At 43.5% G+C, this 22310-nt stretch overlaps 1 protein-coding gene across 1 annotated transcript in view; it reads right to left on the reverse strand.

Annotated features, from left to right (window-relative positions):
* LOC145407504 (uncharacterized) overlaps nt 1-22310 on the reverse strand; it is a 95297-nt gene that overhangs the window by 60692 nt on the left and 12295 nt on the right. Inside the window, exons 2-5 of the mRNA XM_080278431.1 lie at nt 12685-13224; nt 9665-9802; nt 7976-8054; nt 7265-7475 (exon numbers count right to left, since the gene is read on the reverse strand). Coding sequence (XP_080134557.1) covers nt 7265-7475; nt 7976-8054; nt 9665-9802; nt 12685-13224 — 968 coding nt within the window. The remainder of the gene's footprint in view (nt 1-7264; nt 7476-7975; nt 8055-9664; nt 9803-12684; nt 13225-22310) is intronic.

A 22310-nucleotide genomic window follows, 5' to 3' on the forward strand; every position in this document is an offset into this window, starting at 1 on the left:
GGAATACAAATGTGGGCGATTGTGTGTGTGTATGGCCACCGCAAGATCGTGCTAGAAGAGTGAGAGAAGAGTTCTGGATAAATGTAGAAGTGTGCATGGAAAAGTTTGGAAGGAATGAGTGAGTGTTTTTCATTGGTGATATGAATGGTAAAGTTAGGAATGTGAAGGTGGATGGAATAGTTGGTGAGTGGGGTGTGCCTGCTGAGATAGATGAGAATGGGAGTGCATTAGTGGACATTTGTGCTGGGAGGGGGTTGATGATAGCCAATACCCTCTTCAGGCATAAAATGATCCACAAGTATACATGGCGAGTGATGAGAAGGGTGGGTGGTGAACTGAAGGAAAGGAAGGCAATGATTGATTATGTGTGTGTGGATGAAAGGATGTGAAGATGTGTAATGGATGCAAGAGTTTATAGAGGTTGGGGGAGTGGACTTTCTGACCACTACTTGGTGGTGGCCAGAATTAGAATTCAAGTAAGATGGAGGAATAGAAGAAGGGAAAGACGAGAGGAAGGAGAAGTTGCAAGGAGAGTGGAAAGGTTACAAGAGGATGAGAAAAAGGCAGAGTATAAGAGAGAAGTGGAGGAACGATTGGGCAAATATGAATTGGAGCAGATGGGAGACGTGGAAGGTGTGTGTAGGATATTTACAGAAGAAATATGTGCAGCATGTGATGTGGTGTGTGGAAGGAAGAGAAGACAGAGGGGGGTGCAAGGAACAGTGTGGTGGACTGAAGAGGTGAAACAGGCAGCATGTGATGTGGTGTGTGGAAGGAAGAGAAGACGGAGGGGGGTGCAAGGAACAGTGTGGTGGACTGAAGAGGTGAAACAGGCTGTGGCACAAAAGAAGAAAGCATACAATGAATGGATGAGAAATAGGGGCGTGGAAGAAGCTGAGTGGCGGAAGAGAGAGTTACATGTAGAAAGAAAGAGAGAGGTGAAAAGATTAGTAAGAGAGAGTAAGAAGAGAGTGGATGAGGAATTTGGAAGGAATTTGAGTGTAAAGTGGAGGGACTGTAAGAAAATGTTCTGGAAAGAGGTGAAAATAGTAAGACAGGGTGGAAGTGAAGTTAGCAGGGGAGTGAAAGATAAAAATGGTAGATTACTAGTGGAGAAGGGAGAAAAAGTGAGCAGATGGAGAAAACACTTTAAGGAATTATTGAACGTAGAGGATGGAAGTAATGCGAGTATAAGTGGCTGGGGAATGGCTGAGAGAAGGAGGGAGGTGAGAAGACAGGAAGAAATCAGTAGGATAGAAGTTGTGGAAGCAATGAAGAAAGTTAAATCGGGGAAAGCCCCAGGAATTGATGGAGTGTGTGGTGAAATGCTGAAGCATGGGGGAGAGATAGTAGTAGAATGGATGTGGAAGATGTGCAGATTGGCCTGGGAGGAAGGTAGAGTTCCGGAGGATTGGAAGTCAGGTATAATTATTCCCTTGTACAAAGGAAAAGGGGAAAAAGAAGTGTGTGGTAATCATAGGGGCATTTGTCTTCTTAGTATAATAGGAAAAGTGTATGGTAGGATACTTATTGACAGAGTTAGAGAAAGAACAGAGAAATTAGTTGGAAAAGAACAGGGAGGCTTTAGGAAGGGAAGAGGTTGTGTAGATCAGATATTCATTCTTAGATCTTTAGTGGAAAAGTTTCTAGAGAAGGGAAAGAAGTTGTATGCGGCTTTCATGGATTTGGAGAAAGCATATGACAGAGTGGATAGACAAGGATTGTGGAAAGTGTTAAGAATATATGGAGTAGATGGGAAGTTGTTGAATACTGTGAAGGGTATGTACGATGGTGCGTAGGCTGCGGTGCGTGTGGATGGTGAACTAAGTGAATTTCTCTCTCTGAAAGTTGGGTTGAAACAGGGATGTGTCATGTCTTCATGGTTGTTCAATCTGTACATGGATGGGGTAATAAAAGAGGTACAAGGTAGGGTAGTGGATGTTGGAGTGGCCCTGGTGAGAGGATAGTGTTTGGAAAGTCCCTGTACTGTTGTTTGCAGATGATACTGTTGTTGAGTGAAGACGAAGGGGAGCTGCAAGGCTTGATGGATGAGTTTGGGATAGTGTGTAAGAAACGGAATCTAAAGGTGAATGTAGGGAAGAGTAAAGTGATGGTCTTTGAGAGAGGTGAAGTCAGTGAATGTACAGCGAGGTTGGATGGTGAGGAATTGGAAAATGTGAGTACGTTTAAGAACTTGGGTAGTGTGATGAGTAAGGATGGAGGTTTGGAGGGTGAAGTGCTTGAAAGGGTACAGCTTGGAAGAAAGGTTGCTGGTTCTCTGAAAGCAGTGATAAGAAACAGGGAAGTGAGCATGGAAGTGAAAAAGTTACTACATGACAGTATGGTGATACCAACTCTAACGTACGGAAGTGAAGCTTAGACGTTGTTGGAAGGACACAAGTCAAGATTGAGAGTAGTGGAAATGAGTTATTTAAGAGGAGCCTGTGGAGTCACATGGAGAGACAGGCTGACGAATGAGGATATAAAGGAGCATTGTGGTGGTGATGTGTATGTGATAGGAAGCGTTATGAGGAACACACTGAGGTGGCTTGGCCATGTGGAGAGGATGGAGGGTGAAAGACTGACGAAGAGAGTGTATGTGAGTGAGGTGGAAGGGGGAAAAGGTAGGGAGAGGCTGAGGATGAGATGGAGGGATGGGGTGGAGAGGTATATGAGAGAGAGGGGTGTGAGTTAGGAGCAGGGCAGTGAAATGGCAGGGGACAGGGCGACTTGGAGGCAATTTGTTTGTGGCCACCCCAAACGGGATTGAGGCGTCTGGCAATAGATAGATAGATATATATATATATATATATATATATATATATATATATATATATATATATATATATATACAGGTATATACATTTGCTGTATATACATTTATATATCTTATAGATTTATATCTTTTGCATTTATAAGTAAAGTGTCATAAGATGTGTGTATGTAATGAATATGTATTTTATATATTTTGCATCTATAAGGAAAGGGAACATTATGACATTTTACTGTAGACAAAATATGTATTTTCTGTGAAGTATTCTTCATGCACATTTACAGTTGGGAGGGTGGGATGGGCGGGCTACGTTATGCCCTGCGGCATGGGCGTGAAGGGGTGAACCCCCAAAAGCCGGGCTACTCATAATGCAGTTTTCACCTCACTATGGACATTTTCTCGGAAACCGCTGAAAATTGCTTGTTTTCAAACCTCTCTCAGGAAGTATAGCAATTAGGGAAATGAAATTAATGACCACTTTACTCATCAACTCTTCCTCTTGCGAATGAAAGTATCCTCAGGGCTGTAGGTCCTTGCGTTAATGAGTAATGATATGAGGAAGAGAACTAATTTTTGGCGCAAGGGCAGATGTTCATGCATCTGCCCGCAGTGATGACTATGATTTTGCTCTCAATGTGATAACTCCACTACTAGATAAATTAGACACTGTTGGAAGGAAGCTTGACAGGGATGGATGATGCAATTGGCTACAGGTGGTGCAGACGGAATCAGACAAAAAGGAACCTGAAGAAAGCGTTGTACACCTGGCAAAGGCACGGGACAGACTGACTCTCACCTGTGTGCTATAGAGGGACTCCCTCCCTACCCTTTGGTGGCGAGATGACATGGTGGCCAGTTCAAACAGTGGCGGAAAGACAACTGCATGTATACACATCGCTAAAGCCTGCTTTTTGGCCAGTTCAAACAGTGGCGGAAAGACAACTGCATGTATACACATCGCTAAAGCCTGCTTTTGACATGTATACACATTACCCGGTGGATGGGGTAAAAAAAAAAATAAATAAAAATAAAAATAATAGCAATAATAAAAAAAAAAAAAAAAAAACACTATTGCCATTATAACCCTTTTTTACTACAAATGAATGGGGTGGGTGGGATCTACAAATAGCTATAGTAAAGCAATAAAGTTATCAACAGAGTGCAATGTGAAAACATGTTACCTGGTGGATGGGTTAAAAAAAAAAAAAAAAAAAAAAAAAAAAAAAAAAAACACTTGCCATCATAACTCTCTTTACTACAAATGAATGGACATAGCTATACTAAATGCAAATAGCTATACTAAAGCAATAAAGTGGGAGACCTATCAACAAAGCACAACATGAAAAATTACACATATTTCACACATCATTCAGGTCTTACTCTTAAAAATAAATAAATAAATAAAAATAAAAATTCACTGACTGCCAGCTTCAGGAAAAATATATAAGAATGTAAATGGATCTATAGCTTACTTTGTTTTCGTTGATTTGCAGAAGGCCTTTGACAGAGTCCATAAGGAGGTGGTGAAGTAGGCAAGGAGAATGCTTGGTATCGAGGAGTGGGTCGTTGGAGTAGTTATGACTATGTATGTGAGTGTCTGCACCCAGGTGAGAGTGAATGGAAGTTTCAGTGATGAATTTTTCATGAATGCTGGAATGCATCAGGGGTCAGTCTTGAGCCCCTTATCATTTGTCATAGTGCTTGAAGCTGTCTCACATGACTTCAGATATGAACTCCCATGGGAGACATTGCATGCTGATGACTTAGTGTTGATTTCAGAGAATAAAAGGGAGATGGAGGAAAGATTTAGGAAGCTGAGAGGCGGAATGGGGCACCAGGGTTTGAGAGTAACTGTGGATAAAGCAAACGTGATGATATCTAGGGCTGGTGACGGTACTGTCAAAGCAAAGGGTGAGTGGTCATGTGTGGTTTGCCACAAGGGTGTGAGAAGGGCTGGTGACGGTACTGTCAAAGCAAAGGGTGAGTGGTCATGTGTGGTTTGCCACAAGGGTGTGAGAAGTAACTCCATCTTGTGCAGTATTTGTGATAAGTGGGTGCATAAAAGATGTGGTATATGTCAGAGGTAAAGGGAGAATGTGATTTCATGTGTGCAGTGTGTCAGGGAGAGAGTGTAGAGATTGTCTGGTGTGAAAGAATTGATCTTGCTGGTAAGTCTCTTGAGTGTGTGGATGAGTTTTATTTGGGGGACATGTCATGTAAAGGAGGTGGGACAGGAGCTAGCTCTGTGACTAGGGTAAGAAGTGGCTGGAGGAAGCTCAGGGAGCTGTTGCCTCTCATGACATTGAGAGGGCTCTCCCTCTGTGCCAAGGGACCTTTGTATGCAGCATGTGTTAGGAGTGTAATGCAGTATGGTAGTGAGACCTGGGCAGTTAAGGTAAAGGATGGTCATGGGCTCAAACATGCAGAAATGTCAATGATTAGATGGATATGTAGTTGTCGTCAGCATCATCATCATCATCATCATCATCCGGACCTCCTTTCCCACCCAAGGGCAGGGTGAGGAGTAGCAATGTCCAGACAGCACAAACTTGCTCAATCCAAATAGGACACACTTCCATTCACTCATCATTCAAGCCCTCAGAATCCTGGCTCTACCGGATATACCAAAAACATTCACCACATTCTGCAGCTTCACAAAAATGTATCCGATTGAGTCAATCCGGACGCTGCCATGCTCATGAGGGGTGCCAAAATCCCTGATCATGCACTTCTCCTCACAACATTCATCCAGCCAGCTCGATCTCATGTCAGTTCCCTAGCCTCACTGACTTCCAAACCTCTCTTCCTCAAACACTCATCCACCATATCTCTCCACCTTCTTGGCCTACCTCGCCTCCTCCCTCCTTCAAATTCACCTAGGTATATCTTTTTCACCACTCTATTGTTATCCATTCTTTCCACATAACCATACCATCTCAGGACACTCTCTTTGATTCTGGTGTCCAACAACTTCCTCACTCCTTATCTTTCACGAATCACATTATTTCGTATTCTATGTAGTGCGTCCTTGAATGCAAGGTCTGAGGGGGGGAAAGGGTAGGTTTACAATTGAAGAGTTGAGAGGAAAGATCAGACTGGAGTGTACTGATGTTGTGATGAGGAGGAGCAGACTTAGATAGTCTGGGCATGTGAAGAGAATGGTGGATGACAGGTGGGTGAAGAAAAAGCAAAGTGTGAACATCGGGGGAAGGGTTACATGAAGCAGACCAAAAAAGACCTGGGACAAGGTCAGAGATCATGACCTCAGGGATAAAAGACTGCACAGGGGGGCTGCTAGAGGTCAAACAGTGTGGAGAGCTGTCATTAGATGACCAAGGCTGACATATGCAAGCATGTTGGAGCCTTTACAAATGATGCATTAAAATATGAATGTAAAGTAAAATTAAAACTTTAGATTTCATTAACCTTTTCAATCTAATGATGTCTGTTTCATTTCTTTCTTTCTATCCCATGATTTTACCCATTTTATGAGAAACTTTACACACTCATGGGATTAAATAAAGCCTTCATTAATACCTCCAAAAAGAACTGTCCCTTCTGATTAAAATCATCTGTCTGCCGATTCCATCATTCTTCAATCTAATATACTGGCTCTTTACCAGCCTGTCTTAGCAAATCTCCATTTACTACACTGGGTGGTAACCATATAACCAAATTTTGGCGCCTGGTGGTTTAGTGGGTAATTATTGCGCTCCAATCAGATTGAGCCGGTGAATATCCAAGGGATGGTTGGGGTTGATTGCTCATGTAATGCCACTCAGGAATGAGTGAGGCTGGTCACTTTCATCTTCAATGTCGGAACCAACTGCCTAGCCCCGGGCTCCTACGCTCCTCATGGGGCAATGTAGGACTGGATGATGATGGATGGACAATCTTTTCCTTTTGTTCTGTCAGACTCTTCCCCACTGCTCTCATGCCATCTCTTGGTTCCTACTCAGTCATCCAGGTTGTTTATCAGTTATCTTAGAACCTGGTATGGTAATTCCATGGTCTGAAAAGACTGGATTAAACCTTTACGTGACTACTAAACTTGGTTCACTTTAACTGGGCATATATTGCTATCATTCCATTTTGAATGTTCTGCTAACAAGAGAAAAACAGTAGAATACTTTCCTAGTCACAAAGAAGGTCTATAGAAAATGTGCTGAGCTGCAGTACTTGTCTTATTCTGCCACAGCGCTACAAGAGATAGGATACAAAAGGACAAGAATCTCCACCTAGTTAAAATGAATGAACTATAGTTATACAGTACTCGCCTCACTTGAACTTGGCCCAGATATTTTTCCTTTTGCAGCTTACTTCACATAGATCAGTGGCAGAAAAAGATAATGCTACAGCTCTTTATGCTTCCCATGACACTTCTTCATGACTGGCACCATAGTTTAGTCTACTGTTACAGCTCAGCATTCAAGATCAAGAGATGGCAATTTCACATAGTTAAAGCAAAATACTATAGTGCACATGACTTACCTTAACCTTGTTCAGTGTGGACCTCAGCTGCTGCACCTGGTCATGTCCATGCTGCAGAAGCTGATCCCAGGCATTGACGTGTGCAGCTTGCCTCAGCAGCCGCTCTTCTTGCTCTCTCAGTTCTGACACCCACTTGTTCACTTTCTCCTCCAGTCCTGCCACACTCAATGTTCCTGTTCCGGCACCAACACCAATGGTTCCACTGCTGGTGCTGCAACAATCACATTAAGTTCTCACTGTATTTTGCCTGTTTTAGTGTCTTTTTCCAATATATATATATATATATATATATATATATATATATTTATATAATTTTTAACTGAACTTATCCTCACTCTACCAAGTACAACTATATTTTTATAGAGAATTTGCCAGATACTGCATAATAGAGCACTGTGGCATAAAGTGACAACCTGACAAGCAATAACTCCACCTGCTGGCACATCATAAAAACAAAGGACCCTATTCTCATTAGCCTGGATGTTTACTTGCATCTCTTCCTTTGCAATTTATTTAGTATATTGAGCCCTAGCACTCCTTCGTAGTTACTCAAGTGTTCTCATTAAGTACTTAAGACAGCATACACAACATAAAGACAAAAGTGATGTGCTGTATATAGAAATAACGTACTAAGGAAGACACACTAGGAAGCCTCCTTAATTGACAAGATTATGACCTAAGGACTGCAGGGCCCTAAGGATACAAACTGACCTTGTAGCTGTGGTGAGGGTTGTTAGGGCAGTGGTGGTAGCTGGGGCAGCTGAACTTGGAGCAGTAGTGGTTGTCAGACCTTAAATGAAGGGGAGAGAAGGGCAGTGGTTGTTATTTTAAATGTCAATTATTGTGGACATGGCTTACCTAGACATGAATCTGGTGAACTGCACAGGTGAGCACAGGTGAAACTTTTCAAACTAGGGGTATTTGACACAGCCCACATTAACCCCTTTAGGTACATGATGCTTCCCCAAATGAATAAAACCATCTGGCGAGCAGAAATAAATTACCTCATAAAATACTTTCCTGGGCTGAAGGGATTATAATAATTGGTTTATCACTGTCTCCTAGCTGGACTTCTTCCACTTCTACCAGACTTGACTACACCAACACCATAAGCACACATACACACACTGAGTTGCATTCACCTTTGCCAATCATGATAGGTTTGCTATGGCAGCAGTGATGCTGAGGGTGAATGGGATTGATCATTCTGATCGCTTCACCTGCTAAGAATACAACAAAAACGGCAGATGCTGCTATGAATACCCATCAGGCACTGCTAATTTCAGATATTGTATCAATTATGCTACTCCTAAATTTCATCCCATTTTCATACCAAAGTACTGTAATTGGGTGAGACCTGAGATGCTTAGACATTGCTAAAGTACTTCAGTCATGACTGAATCTATCTATCTATCTACTGCCAGACGCCTCAATCCCGTAGGGGGTGGCCACAAACAAATCGCCTCCATGTCGCCCTATCCAATGCCATTTCACTGCCCTGCTCCCGGCTCACACCCCCCTCATTCATATACCTCTCCACTCCATCCCATCCTCAGCCTCCCCCTCCCTCTCTCCCCCTCCACCTCACTCGCATAAGTGTAGCTGTAATTTCAGGCAGCACTGTTTAACATTACAACTGTTTTTTCTGTTTCTCGTTACTGGTAATATAAGAAAGTTTTCTTCTATGATACTCGTCTTGAATGAAACAAAATGCCACTAAGAGAAGCTAGCCTAACAAGGGTGACTGAATTTTCATATGCAACAAATGTCTATTTTGATGACTCAACAGTTTCGTTAGCCAGCCTCTCTCCAGTATGACTGCTTTGCTAGTTAGTGTGTCAATGGCAAGCAAAAAGATAATGATGGCCTTTCAGAAGGTTTGCAGGCAGATCACCAGTGATCACGTTAGCTCGCTAGAGTACGGTGTATGCTAGACACTAACTGCTAAAGTGCTAAACCACTAAACTGCTAAACTCGTAGACTGTCATATGGCTAGTTGTGCTGTAAACAAACCACTTGCATTTTTTGTGTTCTTGAACCTGCGTTTTTCTAAAATCTGCTGAGTAATATATATGCACAAGTGCTTATTATTTTTTACAGGAAATCAAGTCTGTATACTCTAGACAATACCTGAGATCGCCAAGCAGTGAAATGATCATCTGTATGAGTTTCTTCTCAATGGTGCCCAGATAAAATACATAGTCTGGCCTCCAGGACACATGGGGATACTTCATGGTAACTCTGAGAGAAAAAAGTGCGTCTTATACACCGTGAAATACGGCAATGTAAGACTGGTGGCGGCAGTTGACATGGTTGTTGTGGCTGGGGAAAATTATATAGCAGCAGCAAGAATACTCTAAAGAGGACATCTTCCAGTCTCAAGGAGTTATGACTGCATACCTAGGGGTGCAGCAGTGGTGGTGGTGGTGGTGGCAGAAGCAGCAGTTTGTGGAGGGAAGAGTGATGTAAGACCGGCAGTGGGAGCTGATGTGGTGGTGGCGGTGAGAACAGTGGTGGCAGGTGTACCAAGGAGACCACCTGTGACAACAATGGCTGTGACATCATCACTCTTAACAAAATTCTATCTATCTACTGACAGCCACCCACTTTAAACCTGTAAAGGGTGGCCACAAACCAATCACCTGTGTCACCCTGTCCCCCACCATCTGGATGCCCTCCCTCTAACTCATACCCCCTCTCTCATATATCTCTCTGTTCAATCCCTTTATCTCACCCTTGGTCTCCCCCTCTCCCTCTCCATCTCCACCTCACTTATATACAGTACACTCATCTAATCAGTCTCCCATTCTCCATCCACTTCACGTATCCAGACATAATTACCATAAAGTATCATATTCCTAAACAATACGTATGGAATGTCGGGGACCATTAGCTCCTTACCTATTAACTGGTAGCACTGTACCTTACTACCAAAAATATCAATAATAAATTCATAGATGATGGCACTGTAACTTACTACCAATAAAAATAATAATTGCATAGGTGATGTGGTGTTGTCACAAATAGATGCCCAGGTGACCAGGTCAGAAAGAGAAAGGAAACAAAACAGAGTCCAGCAGATTAGATAATTTGGATCCAAAGGGATTCATTGGATCTGACAGACACCTATGTAAGGTCAAGTCAGTCTGAGTGTATTCATTCCTCTGAAGAAGGCTCGCGGTGAAACCGGTTAGAAACAGTAACTCTGTGACTCATGTTTCTCTGTACCACCCTACTATTATGATACCTCTTAACCTCTAGGCTGTGGTATGCCACTCAGAACCCATCTGGTTGCCTGTGTCATGTCTTCCACAATCTCACCTAATTCTTTATACTGTACAGTATTTTCTGTTTCCTTATGGTGTGTACTATATGGTTATGTTTGGTGAGTGGCCAGATATAGGGTGATACAACCTCTACTTTGCACAGTGGTTCATGGTGGCAATTTCCCATCTACCTGGGTACTATAGGCTATAGCAGGTTTGTTTTCATCTAAAGGGATTGGGCGACTCCCATGACTTGAATACTAAGCCTTGGTTGCATGAAATTCAATGAGCCTTAGTTATGAGACAGGAATGAGCATCCTTGGTTACCTGATCTACTAATCCGCCCTCCAATCTGACTACACTTGGCCATCAACTGATCTGAAAGGGGTTATGGATCTTTGTCATATTAGAGGAAATGCACTACGTAGTTAGTTAAGAGATGCTCCTGTGGTGAAAAATGGCATAAAATACAGTAAACTCTCAATTATCTGTGTAATTCAGCCAACCCCGATGTTGGATACTGCAAAGTACCCCCAATTGGCTATCCATTCGGCATCATGCTGGATAATGTGTTATTATCTGTCTCGACCCTCTATCCTAAAAACTTTCCTACAATATTACCCACGAGTAAAAGATTAAAATTAAGCACAAAATGCAATGCAGTATTGATACAGTACATCCATCCATCATCCAATCCTATGTTGCCCCATCAGCAGCGTAGGAGCCTGGGGCTTGGCAAGTTGGTCCGACATTTAAGATGAGAAAGACCAGCCTCACTCATCCCTGAGTGGCATTACGTGAGCAATAAACCCCAACCATCCCTTGGATATAAATCTACACAGGCTCAATCCAACTGGAGTGCCTTAATTACCCACTAAACCACCAGGTGCCATAATTTGGTTATATGGTTACCACCCAGCGTAGTAAACGGTTTCCTGGTGTACAGGAAACCATTTGGCTTGTCACTCAGTGTAGATTCACCCACAGGCAGAAGGAAGAGGAAAGAGTGAAGGAAAGAAAGACAGAAAAGGGCGTGTAAAGTCACCCATATGCAGAAGCAAGAGGAAAGAATGAAAGAATGAAAGACAGAAGAGGAAGGATGAAAAGAAGGCAGAGAGGAAAGGGCTGGCACCCAAGAGCAGCACTACATCGAGTGAGTGGATGGTGAGTGCCCCCACCAACCAATTATACCTAATACAGTACAGTAATACAGTACACAATATAATCATAATCATACTGTACTCGCCTAGTGATGGCACTGATGGAGGGCAGATACACACAGATACCCTAAGTCCTCACTATTCGGTAGGCAGTGCACAAGGGTATGAAACACTGAGGGGCCACACGGTTAGTTACAGCACTACAGCAATAAGGGCACGAGAGGCCACACACTAAGTCACAGCACCAAGGTTTTGCCACCACGTGGGCCACAACAGCAGAGAGCATAGATAAGTCCTCCAGGTACGGCATCCATGGGAGAGACTGAAAGAACGACGACAGGCTCGGTATGCTGGGTGGGCTGCTGCCGCAACGCATTGTGATTGGCTGGCACGTTGCAAGGTCTGTCTGTGCGCTAACTGGGTACGGTGTCTGAGCCAGATGTCCAATTGCTTCCCATTTCTGAGCCAGATATTGCTTTAATAGACCCAGGCAAAAAGCACCGGATATTGAGACAACGGATAATTGAGAATTTTCAGTAGCATGTCCACAACTTATGACTGTTTGTTCATGGGTGCACTGATGGTCTTCTAGTTTGATTCAATTGCAAACAGAGAGACTGACTGACTTAAATATGGATTTTTGTAAAAGTATGAAAAGTATCTCAATATTCTTGATGTAAAAAGTTTAATTTCTGCAATTCTCCTACACCACAAATGTCCCATTTGAAAGGCATGTCACAGCCTAGGGTTAAACTGGTGCTGTAAAAGCTTACCAGTCAGTCAGTCACACATGCATTACTCACTCACTCAATCCCCACCTCTCTCTCTCTCTAAAACACACACACACACATCTGTACCAGAGAATGTCATAATTTTTTTATGAACCTGACCCTCACTTAAAGCCATTTTCATTGAATACAGTAGTTTCTAGGAAAGCACGGTGTTAAGAGAGGGATTACTGTATACAGCCTACATGTGTTACAAAATTCATTACCTGAAGCAGGTTTTGTCGGGAAAGTAAAGGTGGGTTGTGAGGTTGTGGCAGCTGTTGATTTAACAGGGTCAGGTGCTGCTGTTCCCAGTGGCTTAGGCTGAAAACTAAATGATGAGAGAGGAGCTGCAGAGGTGGTGGTGGCTGGAGTGGTGTTGCTAAAGGAAAACCCAGCAGACAAACCAGTGGAGGAACCTGTAGTGGTGGTAGCAGCAGAGGTGGTGGGGACAGTGAAGCTAAAGGTGCTGCTTGCAGCTGATGTTTGAGGAGTCCCACTCAACAGACCACCACCTGTGCTACTACTTGGGGTATTAGTGAAGCTGAAACTGCTACTTGTGGCAGTTGTGGCAGTGGATGCAGGAGGACCAAAGCTGAAAGGTGATGCAGTAGCTGTGGGAGCCTGAGGGACTACAACGTTGCCAAAGGTGAAGCCACCACTGCTACCACCACTGGCTGTGGATGTGGTAGTAGTGCCAATGCTAAACCCTGTGCTGGCAGAGGTTGATGTAGGAAAGCTGAACCCACTACCCCCAGTGCCTCCACCTGAAGACAGAAATCAAACAAACATTAGAGTACAAAACTTTACAAGTAACAAACAGCATCACAACATTATGTAAATAACAAATAACAGTACAAAATAAGGTAAGCAGAAAACAACATTATAAAACTGTATATTTAACATAGAACATAATAAAAATCATATAAGTAATAAATAACAAATGAGTGGAATACCGGTATGGCACAGATGTAGATGTGATGAGAGTAAATGAAAGGATTATAGCAATGAAAATTTTGTTTGGTAAGGTCACAATTTCATTTATATCAGGATATGCTCCAAAGGCTGGTTTCGATGATGTCATAAATTACAGATTCTGTGACAACTTAATATGAGTGGTAAGTGGTACTGGTATGGGGGATGGATGAGATTACAGTTTTGGGATGGGACTTAAATGATCATGTGGGTGACGTAGCTCAAGGATATCATGGGGTTCATGGGGGATACACATATGGTATGAGGAATCTGGAAGGGGAAAGGATACCTTAATCTGCGGGCAAAAAGAACACCATTGTCTGCAACACGCATTTCAGGAAAATAGAGTGGGTTAAGTAGCTACATATGAGTCTGGGCAAAATAGTAGCCAGTCTGAGTATTTCCTGGTCAGGAGGGCTGTTAGGAGGTTGGTGTAAAGTTACAAGGAGTGACAAGTGTGTGCAGTACCACAAATTACCGATACATGACATGGTGCTTAAACAGCAGGTGGTGAAGAAGAGGACTTGAGCACCTGGGAGGAAAATGTGGAAAGTGAAAAGGCAAGCAGTAAGGGATACCTTCTACAGCGAGATCAGTCAAGTTGTGGCTGAACAGAGGACTGCTGACAGAAATGTTAATGAATGGTACAGAACTCACTGCAAAACAATCTCCTGAAAGTTACTGATTCAGTGTGCGGATGGACAAGGGGCCCTCCAAGACATGAGGTATCACAGCGGTGGGATGAGGGTGTAGAAGCCACAGTTAAGTTGAAACGATGGCTTTTCCAGGAATGGAAAAGGGGTCGTAATAAAGAGGAATACAGTAACCCCTCCAATATCTGGATCAATAGAGCCATCGGTAGGTTCGGATATTGGTTTCGTCCGGATACTGGGTCCCAGCTTATGGACTTGTACTTATGGACCCTAACTCAGAGAAACACCTATACAACTCCCTCCGGACATGCATAGCACCTATTTAACACCCAAATCACACCAATAAGGCACATAAATGACTGAAATAAATGCAAAAGAAACATAAAATGAGGGTTTAGAAGTATGTTCATACATTAATAAACATTCTGGTACTTATGGACCCTAACCGAACCTAACTCTGAAAAACACATTCCTACTGCACATGCATGAGGTAAGTATAGTATGGAAAAAAGTACAGTATGAAACATTCTGGTAAGTATAGTATGGAAAAAAGTACAATATGAAACATTCTGGCTACTTACAGCAAGTCCCTGGCCACCTCGATGAATAACCGCCTCCTCTCGGACTCTGACAGTAAGAACGATTTCCTGAAGCACTTGCAGTACACTCTTCCTGAAGTCTTGCACTGAACTTAGTCAATAACACACAGAAGTCCGTTCTCTTCACAGTGTTCACTTTAGTCCAAATAATGTTCCAGTTAACTTTCGTGTTGCACATAAACTTTTCCCAATCTTTTCAATTTCTAAAGCCAAAACAAAGAAGGTTAGTTACGTTAAATTTTGTTTCCACTGAGTCTTTTCTCTCATTTCGAAAACCTTAACACAACACACCGTTTTTTTTCACTGCACAACACTCAAAATTCCCGTGTGGTCTAGTGGAGAAGTTCTTGCTGTTTATTCACTGTCAGAGTCCGAGAGTATCACTGGCAGGCGACCAAGGGGTGCATCGGTGGGTCGTGGTGATGGCGTACCAACTACAGAAGACTCTGAAGATAGCCGCAAACTCACATCGAGCGGTGACTCCACTGTAGCTGATGTGCTGGGCTGTGGCTCGGAGCATGAGGGCCTGTCTTGGGGAGGCAACGGAGTGGAACCAGGGCTTGGCACAGCGGGGGTCACGGGCCTGAAAAAACTGTCAATCGTTGACTGACGCAAGGACCGACGATTCTGGCGATTGATGATGTGCTGCCGGAAAGCACGCACTTCCTCCACGAGTCCCAAGGGCCCCATCTCCCTGTCGCAGTCCGGGTGTTCCAGGTAGTCTAGAACGAACTCTGGATGTTCCCGGAGTGCGCTCAGCCTGGGGATGGCTGGAGTAGTGTCCTGCTGAGAGGAGTCCGCATCATCATCGCCTTCGTCGTCGGAATCTTCAAGTTCGGGACTGACACCAGCAACCGAAGACGCGATCTCGATATCAGACAACGTCTGATACCCAGGATCGCCCTCGTCGTCGTCCAACCACTCACGAACATCGTCCACATCAACATCGTCGCCGTGCGTACGTAGCCGTGCATGGAAGTCATCCACGTCAAACCCTAGGAAATCGTACTCCACATCTGTTCCGAGAAGCAGATGAGACCAACCATTTTCAAGAGTTTTCACAGGGACTTCCTTCCATGCACTAGCCCAGTTGTACAGCACAGACTTGATGTTGTAGCGGCGAAGGTTTTCCAAAGTCCGCTTGCCTTGAGTGTCACGTCCTTCCCTGCGCTCGTCCTCGTCCTCGAGAACAACCATCACCTCGTCCAGGAACTTCCGACGGTACAGGCGCTTTGTTGCCACGATCACTCCTTGGTCCATGGGTTGAATGAGAGCAGTCGTATTAGGTGGCAGAAACATGCACCTAATACGGCCATTCTCAGCAACCAAGTCCTTGTCGCACGGGTGGGCAGGTGCATTGTCGAGCAGAAGGAGAGCCTTTACCTGGTCGCGAGGGATTCCCAGTGTCTTCGTCTGGTACTGGATGACCTCCTTGACGAAGTGACGGTGAAACCAGTCTCTGAAAATCACAGCTGTGAACTATGCTTTCAAAGAATGGTACCATACGACAGGAAGGACATCCATCACCCCACGAAGGCACCGAGGCTGCTTTGCACGGCCAACAATAACGGGCTTAAGCCGGTGCATGCCGTTAGCACTGGCACAACACAAAGCAGATATCCGTTCCTTAGAAAGCTTGCGGCCAGGTACACACTTCTCCGTCTCATCGGCTAGAGTGTTCGTTGGCACCGAGCAATAGAATAGGCCAGTTTCGTCTGCGTTATAGACTTGACCGAGAGTGAGGCCCTCCCTGTCAATCAAGCCTTTCACCTTGTGCCGAAACTCGTCAACTCCATCCTCGTTAGCGTCCAATGCTTCGCCATGTGCTTTACGGTTAGTAAGGCCATGTCGCAACTTGAACGTGAAGAGCCAACCCTCGGATGCCTTGAAGTCTAGGGCGCCGTGAAGCCTTGCAAACTTCTCAGCAGCAGCCTTCAGCTCCATTCCATGTACCATCACACCAGCTGCACGTTGCTGTCGGTACCAAATCAACGTGGTTCGGTCGATTTCTGCAAACTTGGGGGTAAACATAACCTTCCTTTCCACGTTGCATTTGCTTCTCGACGAGAAGTAAGCCATGTACTGCATAAGTTTGTCTCGGGAACGCTTGATATCGAACAAAGTCGACCGGGCCAGGTTAAACTCGCGGAGAATGCGTGAAGAAGACCAACCCGCATCAACTTTCTCCAATATCTCCCGTTTCTTCTCCAGAGTCAACACCACTCTCTTCCTTTTCTCAGGAGGCGGGGCCATCATCACACACACTAAGAGGAGGGCAGAGAGCAGCAGGAGGCCTTGCAGCAAGTACGGCACCACCACAAAAGCGAGCACGTGGGCAGCCATGGCGAAAAGCGTAGGTCCAGTCGCGGTGAGAGACAGGCGGGAAGTGGGGAGGATGCAGCGGCGCTCTATTGGACGTCAGAGGAATGACGAACCAAAACAATGCTCTCACACGGCGCGCGCGGCAAGTTCAAATTACGGACGGCAAAAAATCGATTAAAAAAAATTTTTTTTTGGATTTTCGGACCATTTTGGGAATGTTTGATCCCAGGACCATAAGGTTCGGTTAGAGGGGATGTTCGGTTATTGGGCGTCCGGATATTAGAGTGATTACTGTACTTGGCTAGAAACAAGATATAAAGGACAAAATCTGAGTCTCAGAGTCTTTAACCCCTTAACCGCAGGGCGTCACTTTCGTGACGCTTGGGAGCAAGGGAACATACCGCAGGGGCGTCACTTTTGTGATTCTGTGTTATTTTGAATTCACCCGGGCTTTCAAGTGGTGGCTTGTATCATCTATCAGTACTGCCAATGTCCAACACTAGTCAGCACTCCTAATCTCATCTGTACTCCCATCCATTGTTGACAATTTAGCCATTTCTCCCCATTCTTGACTCCCCTCCCTACCTCCCCTCCATTACCCTCTCCTCTCGCCTGCCAGGCCGTGCTACGCTAAGTAAATCTTCTCTGGAATTTTTCACTGATTTCATCCATTCAAATAAGCCCTATGCCCTATTCTTATACCAAATAATATATACAAGAAAGAAATAAGGTAAGTGAGACTGCCATACACCTAGAATTGGCTAATTATCACCTGACAACACATCACGTGCACTCGTTCGCTAATTTTCGCAGTTTATTTCCCCTTGAAATATGCCGTATAACCTATTTTCATAATAAAAATATATATAAGAAAGGAAGGGAGAAGCCTAAGTGATATTTACATTCACCTAGAACTACCTAATTATTGCAGGCCACCACACTGTATTCTACGCTAAGTAAATCTTCCCTGGAATTTTCCACAGATTTCATCCATTGAAATAAGCCCTATGCCCTATTCTTATACCAAATAATACATACAAAAAAGAAATAAGGTAAGTGATAGTGCCATACACCTGGAATGGGATAATTATCACCTGACAACACCTTCCGTGCACTCGTTCGCTAATTTTCGCTGTTTATTTCCCCTTGAAATATGCCGTATAATCTATTCTTGTAATAAATATACATATAAGCAGGGAAGGGAGAAGCCTAAGTGATATTTACATTCACCTGCAACTACCTAATTTATTATGTATTGTCTTGGTTTCCTGCCAATCATTTCATTGCTATATATTAGCAGGTCTCACAAGGCTGAAGTTGGCAGTATTGCACTCACCCTAGCCAGGTGGCAGGAGGCCACCACTATCAGTTTACTGTCGTCTTTCAAGGTGAAAGTACGTCGGATTCGCGCCTGTCAAATTCCGCTGCTTTTTAGCCCCATGCAAAGGGCCCTGTGACCTCTACCCCCTACTAAACCTCGTGTGGAAAGAGGTAAAGGGCTGACAAATGATAAAGAGTGACTATGATCTTTCTGGTGAGTAAAACAGTGCAAGTGGAAATGTAAATAATGTGTAAACAGCAAGTGAAAGCAATGAATGTAAATATAAGTGAACAACGGAAAATAGTTTTATAAGTTACTGCAAGTGACACTGCCTAACACAGTGTAAATAAAACAGAAATGTAAATAATATACAGAATGTAAATAGAAATGTAAATGAATAGTATTATAAGAATACGAGTATATATACTAGGAGTAATGAAAGTGAAAGTTTCACTCTAGAATGTATGAATACTATGAGTTATGAGAGTGAAGGTGAAAGTGACATTCACTCTCAACGCTAGTATACAGGACGAGAAAGTGAATGCTACGTATTTTACTGAAAGAAATTGAATGCCTACAGTGACAATAAACTACTATTACTGAAGGAAACTTATGGATAAAGACTGTAGATATATATAAGTGTTAGATAGTAATAGAAATATAAAGTGTGCGGAGTTTTATGAATAATAAATGACAGAACACCAGCGGCAAACGATCGGAAGTGGGAAGGTCATACGCCCTTGCTTTCACAGTGTTTTTTTTTTTTTTGGAGTATGGATTCCAAACTATTTGAGAATCACAGAATAGTGTTTCTAGTGATAATATCAGGCTGTGGTAATCATATTACATATTACGGGTTGTCGGGAAGTGTAAAGTGGAGACTTTGTTGCCCAACTTCAGAGGTCTCTACAATTCCTACTGTACTCGACAAAGGCTCAACAAACATCCCAGGAGAAAGCTGAAGGTATGTGCCATGTGCATATGTAATTTTAATATTTTAGGACTAATAATTGATTTTTGGCAAATATTTTTAGAGAGTGTCGGAGCGCAAATATCCCCATGGGAGCCGCAAGTCAAAGCAAAACAAGCCCGCGGTTTAAGGGTTAACTGGATAACTTTACCCACTGACTGCAGCTGTATCATATATGATATCTGAGTCCAAATGGCTCTGACTGTGGCTGTATCATATATGATTTCCTGCTTTCAAAAATTCTGCCATTAGAAATGGCATGAAATAAATCAGCTTGCAACTCATGGCACCCTACAGAATATTGCCATACACAGATTATGCATTTTTACGAGGTGCAGAGCTCAGCTTAGTTACCTACAAAATGACGAAGGTAAAGGTACGAAATTTTCTCCATGCCGCTGCTAGCAGTAGCCCGAGCAAATACTGGATGAAATCTCTGGATGAGTGAAGTAATGATAGTGATACACTGTTAGGTGATGACACTGATGGTTCAGATGTTGATTTACACCTTATCAGAACGCATGATTGACAATGACAACACAGTACAACCATAACACATCGTTCGCCTGGCACCACTGCACAGGGAATGTTTATTACTTCACGGACCTGTATCAGAGGTAATTTTTTTGTTTGCTATATATTGTTATATACCACTGAACTTGGGATTTTCTTCTCTATCTTTGGGCAATATTATCTTTTTTTTATTTTTTTCTAAAAATTTGAAAACTGCTGCATACAGGATGTACATGTAAACAAACACTGATGCAGTGAATGGGTTAAATAGCACTGAAAGGAATCTATCTATCTGCAGCCCGACGCCCTAATCCCGCAAAGGGTGGCCTCAGACAAAACGCTTCCAAGTCGCTCTGTCACCTACCATTTGACGACCCTCCCCCCAACTCACTCCCCCCTCTCTCATATACTTCTCAACTCCATCCCTCCACCTCATCCTACATCTTCCCCTTCCTTTCCCTCCCTCCATCTCACCTACATACACCCTCTTAGTCAGTCTCTCATTCTCCATTCTCTCCACATGTCCAAACTACCTCAGTGTATTTCTCCTAATCTTCTCAACCACATCCACATCCACCCCACAACGTTCTTTCACTTCTTCATTCGTCAACCTGTCCCTCCATGTCACTCCACAAGCTCCTCTCGAGGAACTCATTTCCACTGCTCTCACTCTTGACTTGTTACCCTCTTGCAAGGTCCATGCCTCGCTTCCATACGTCAGGGTAGGGATCAGAATACTATCATGCAGTGACTTCTTAACTTCCATACTCACCTCCCTATTTCTCATCACTGCTTTTAGTGAACCAACAACCTTCCATCCCTGCTGTACCCTTTCAAGCACTTCATCCCCCAAAGTTTCATCCTTACTCATCACACTACCCAAGTACTTGAATGCACTCTCATTCTCCATATACTCACCATCCAACCTCACTGTGCATTCTGTGGTTTCATTCCTCTCAAACACCATAACCTTACTCCTGCTTACATTAACTTTCAGATTCCTCTTCCTAAACACTGTCCCAAAGCCATTCACCAAACCTTGCAACTTCCATTCATCTTCACTCAGCAATACTGTATCATCAGCAAACGGCAACACCAGAATCATCCAAATCTCACCCTCATTCATTAGAGCCAGCCCCACATCCACTGCCTTACCTTGCACCTCTTTTACAACCCCATCCACGTATATATTAAACAGCCATGGAGACATCACACAACACTGTTTCAGTCCCACACTGCGATCAAAGAACTCACTCAGCTCACCATCCACTCGCACTGTAGCCCTAGCTTCTTCACACGTACTCTTCACAGCACTCAACAATCTCCCCTCCACTTCATATATTCTTAATACCTTCCACATACCTTGTCTATCTACTCTGTCATAACTTTCTCCAAGTCCATGAAGGCAGCATACACTTTCTTTCCCTTCTCTAGACACTTCTCCACTAAACATCTTAGAACGAGTATCTGATCTAAACACCCTTTTCCCTTCCTAAATCCCCCTTGTTCTTCTCCAACTAGCTCCTCTGTTTTATGCCTAACCCTATCAATGAGTATTCTACCATATATTTTTCCAGTCACACTAAGAAGGCAAATACCCCTATGGTTACCACATACTTCTCTCTCCCCTTTTCCTTTGTATAAAGGAACAATTATACCTGATTTCCAGTCCTCCGGAACCCTTCCCTCTTCCCAAGCCAATCTACATAACTTCCATATCCACTCCACTACAATCTCACCCCCGTACCTCAGCATTTCACCACACACTCCATCAATTCTTGGGGTCTTTCTTATCTTGATCTTCATTGCTTCCACTACTTGTGCCCTACTGATCTCTTCCTCTCATCTCTTCTTCTCTCAGCCATTCTCCAACCACTTATACTTGCACTGCTCTCACTCTCTACATTCAACAAATTCTCAAAGTGCTCCTTCCATCTCCTCAATTTCTCTCTCTTCTCCACCAACAATCAACTATTCTTATCTTTCACTCCTCTACTATTACCCCTTTCACACTGCCTTACTGTCTATACTTCCTTCCAAAACAATTTCTTACTCTCCCTCCATTTCACACTCAGATTCCTCCCAAACTCTTCTTCCACTTTCTTCTTACTCTCCTGCACCAATCTCTTCACCTTCCTTCTCCTGATCACATATACCTCTCTCTTCTCTCTCTCCCATACCTCTACTCGCTAGCCATTCACTATATGCCTTCTTCTTTTGGTCCACAGCTCATTTCACCTTATCATTCCACCATGCTGTCCCTTGCACACCACTGCATCTCTTCCTCACTCCACAAACCACCTCACATGCTGCGCCTATCTCTTCCGTGATTATCTTACATACGTCTTCCACTCCTTCCATCTGCTCTAATTCATACCTTCCCAATCTTTTTTCCTCTATGCTCCTATACTCTGCCATTTTCTCACAATCTTGCAACTTCTCCACTCTTTTCACAGGAGCTGTTTCCTCCTGTCTTCTCCTTCGTCTCTTCAACCATATT

This window comes from Coenobita brevimanus, chromosome 73 (assembly GCF_032717465.1).
Source record: "Coenobita brevimanus isolate Jiangsu-jjx chromosome 73, ASM3271746v2, whole genome shotgun sequence".
Lineage (NCBI taxonomy): Eukaryota > Metazoa > Arthropoda > Malacostraca > Decapoda > Coenobitidae > Coenobita > Coenobita brevimanus.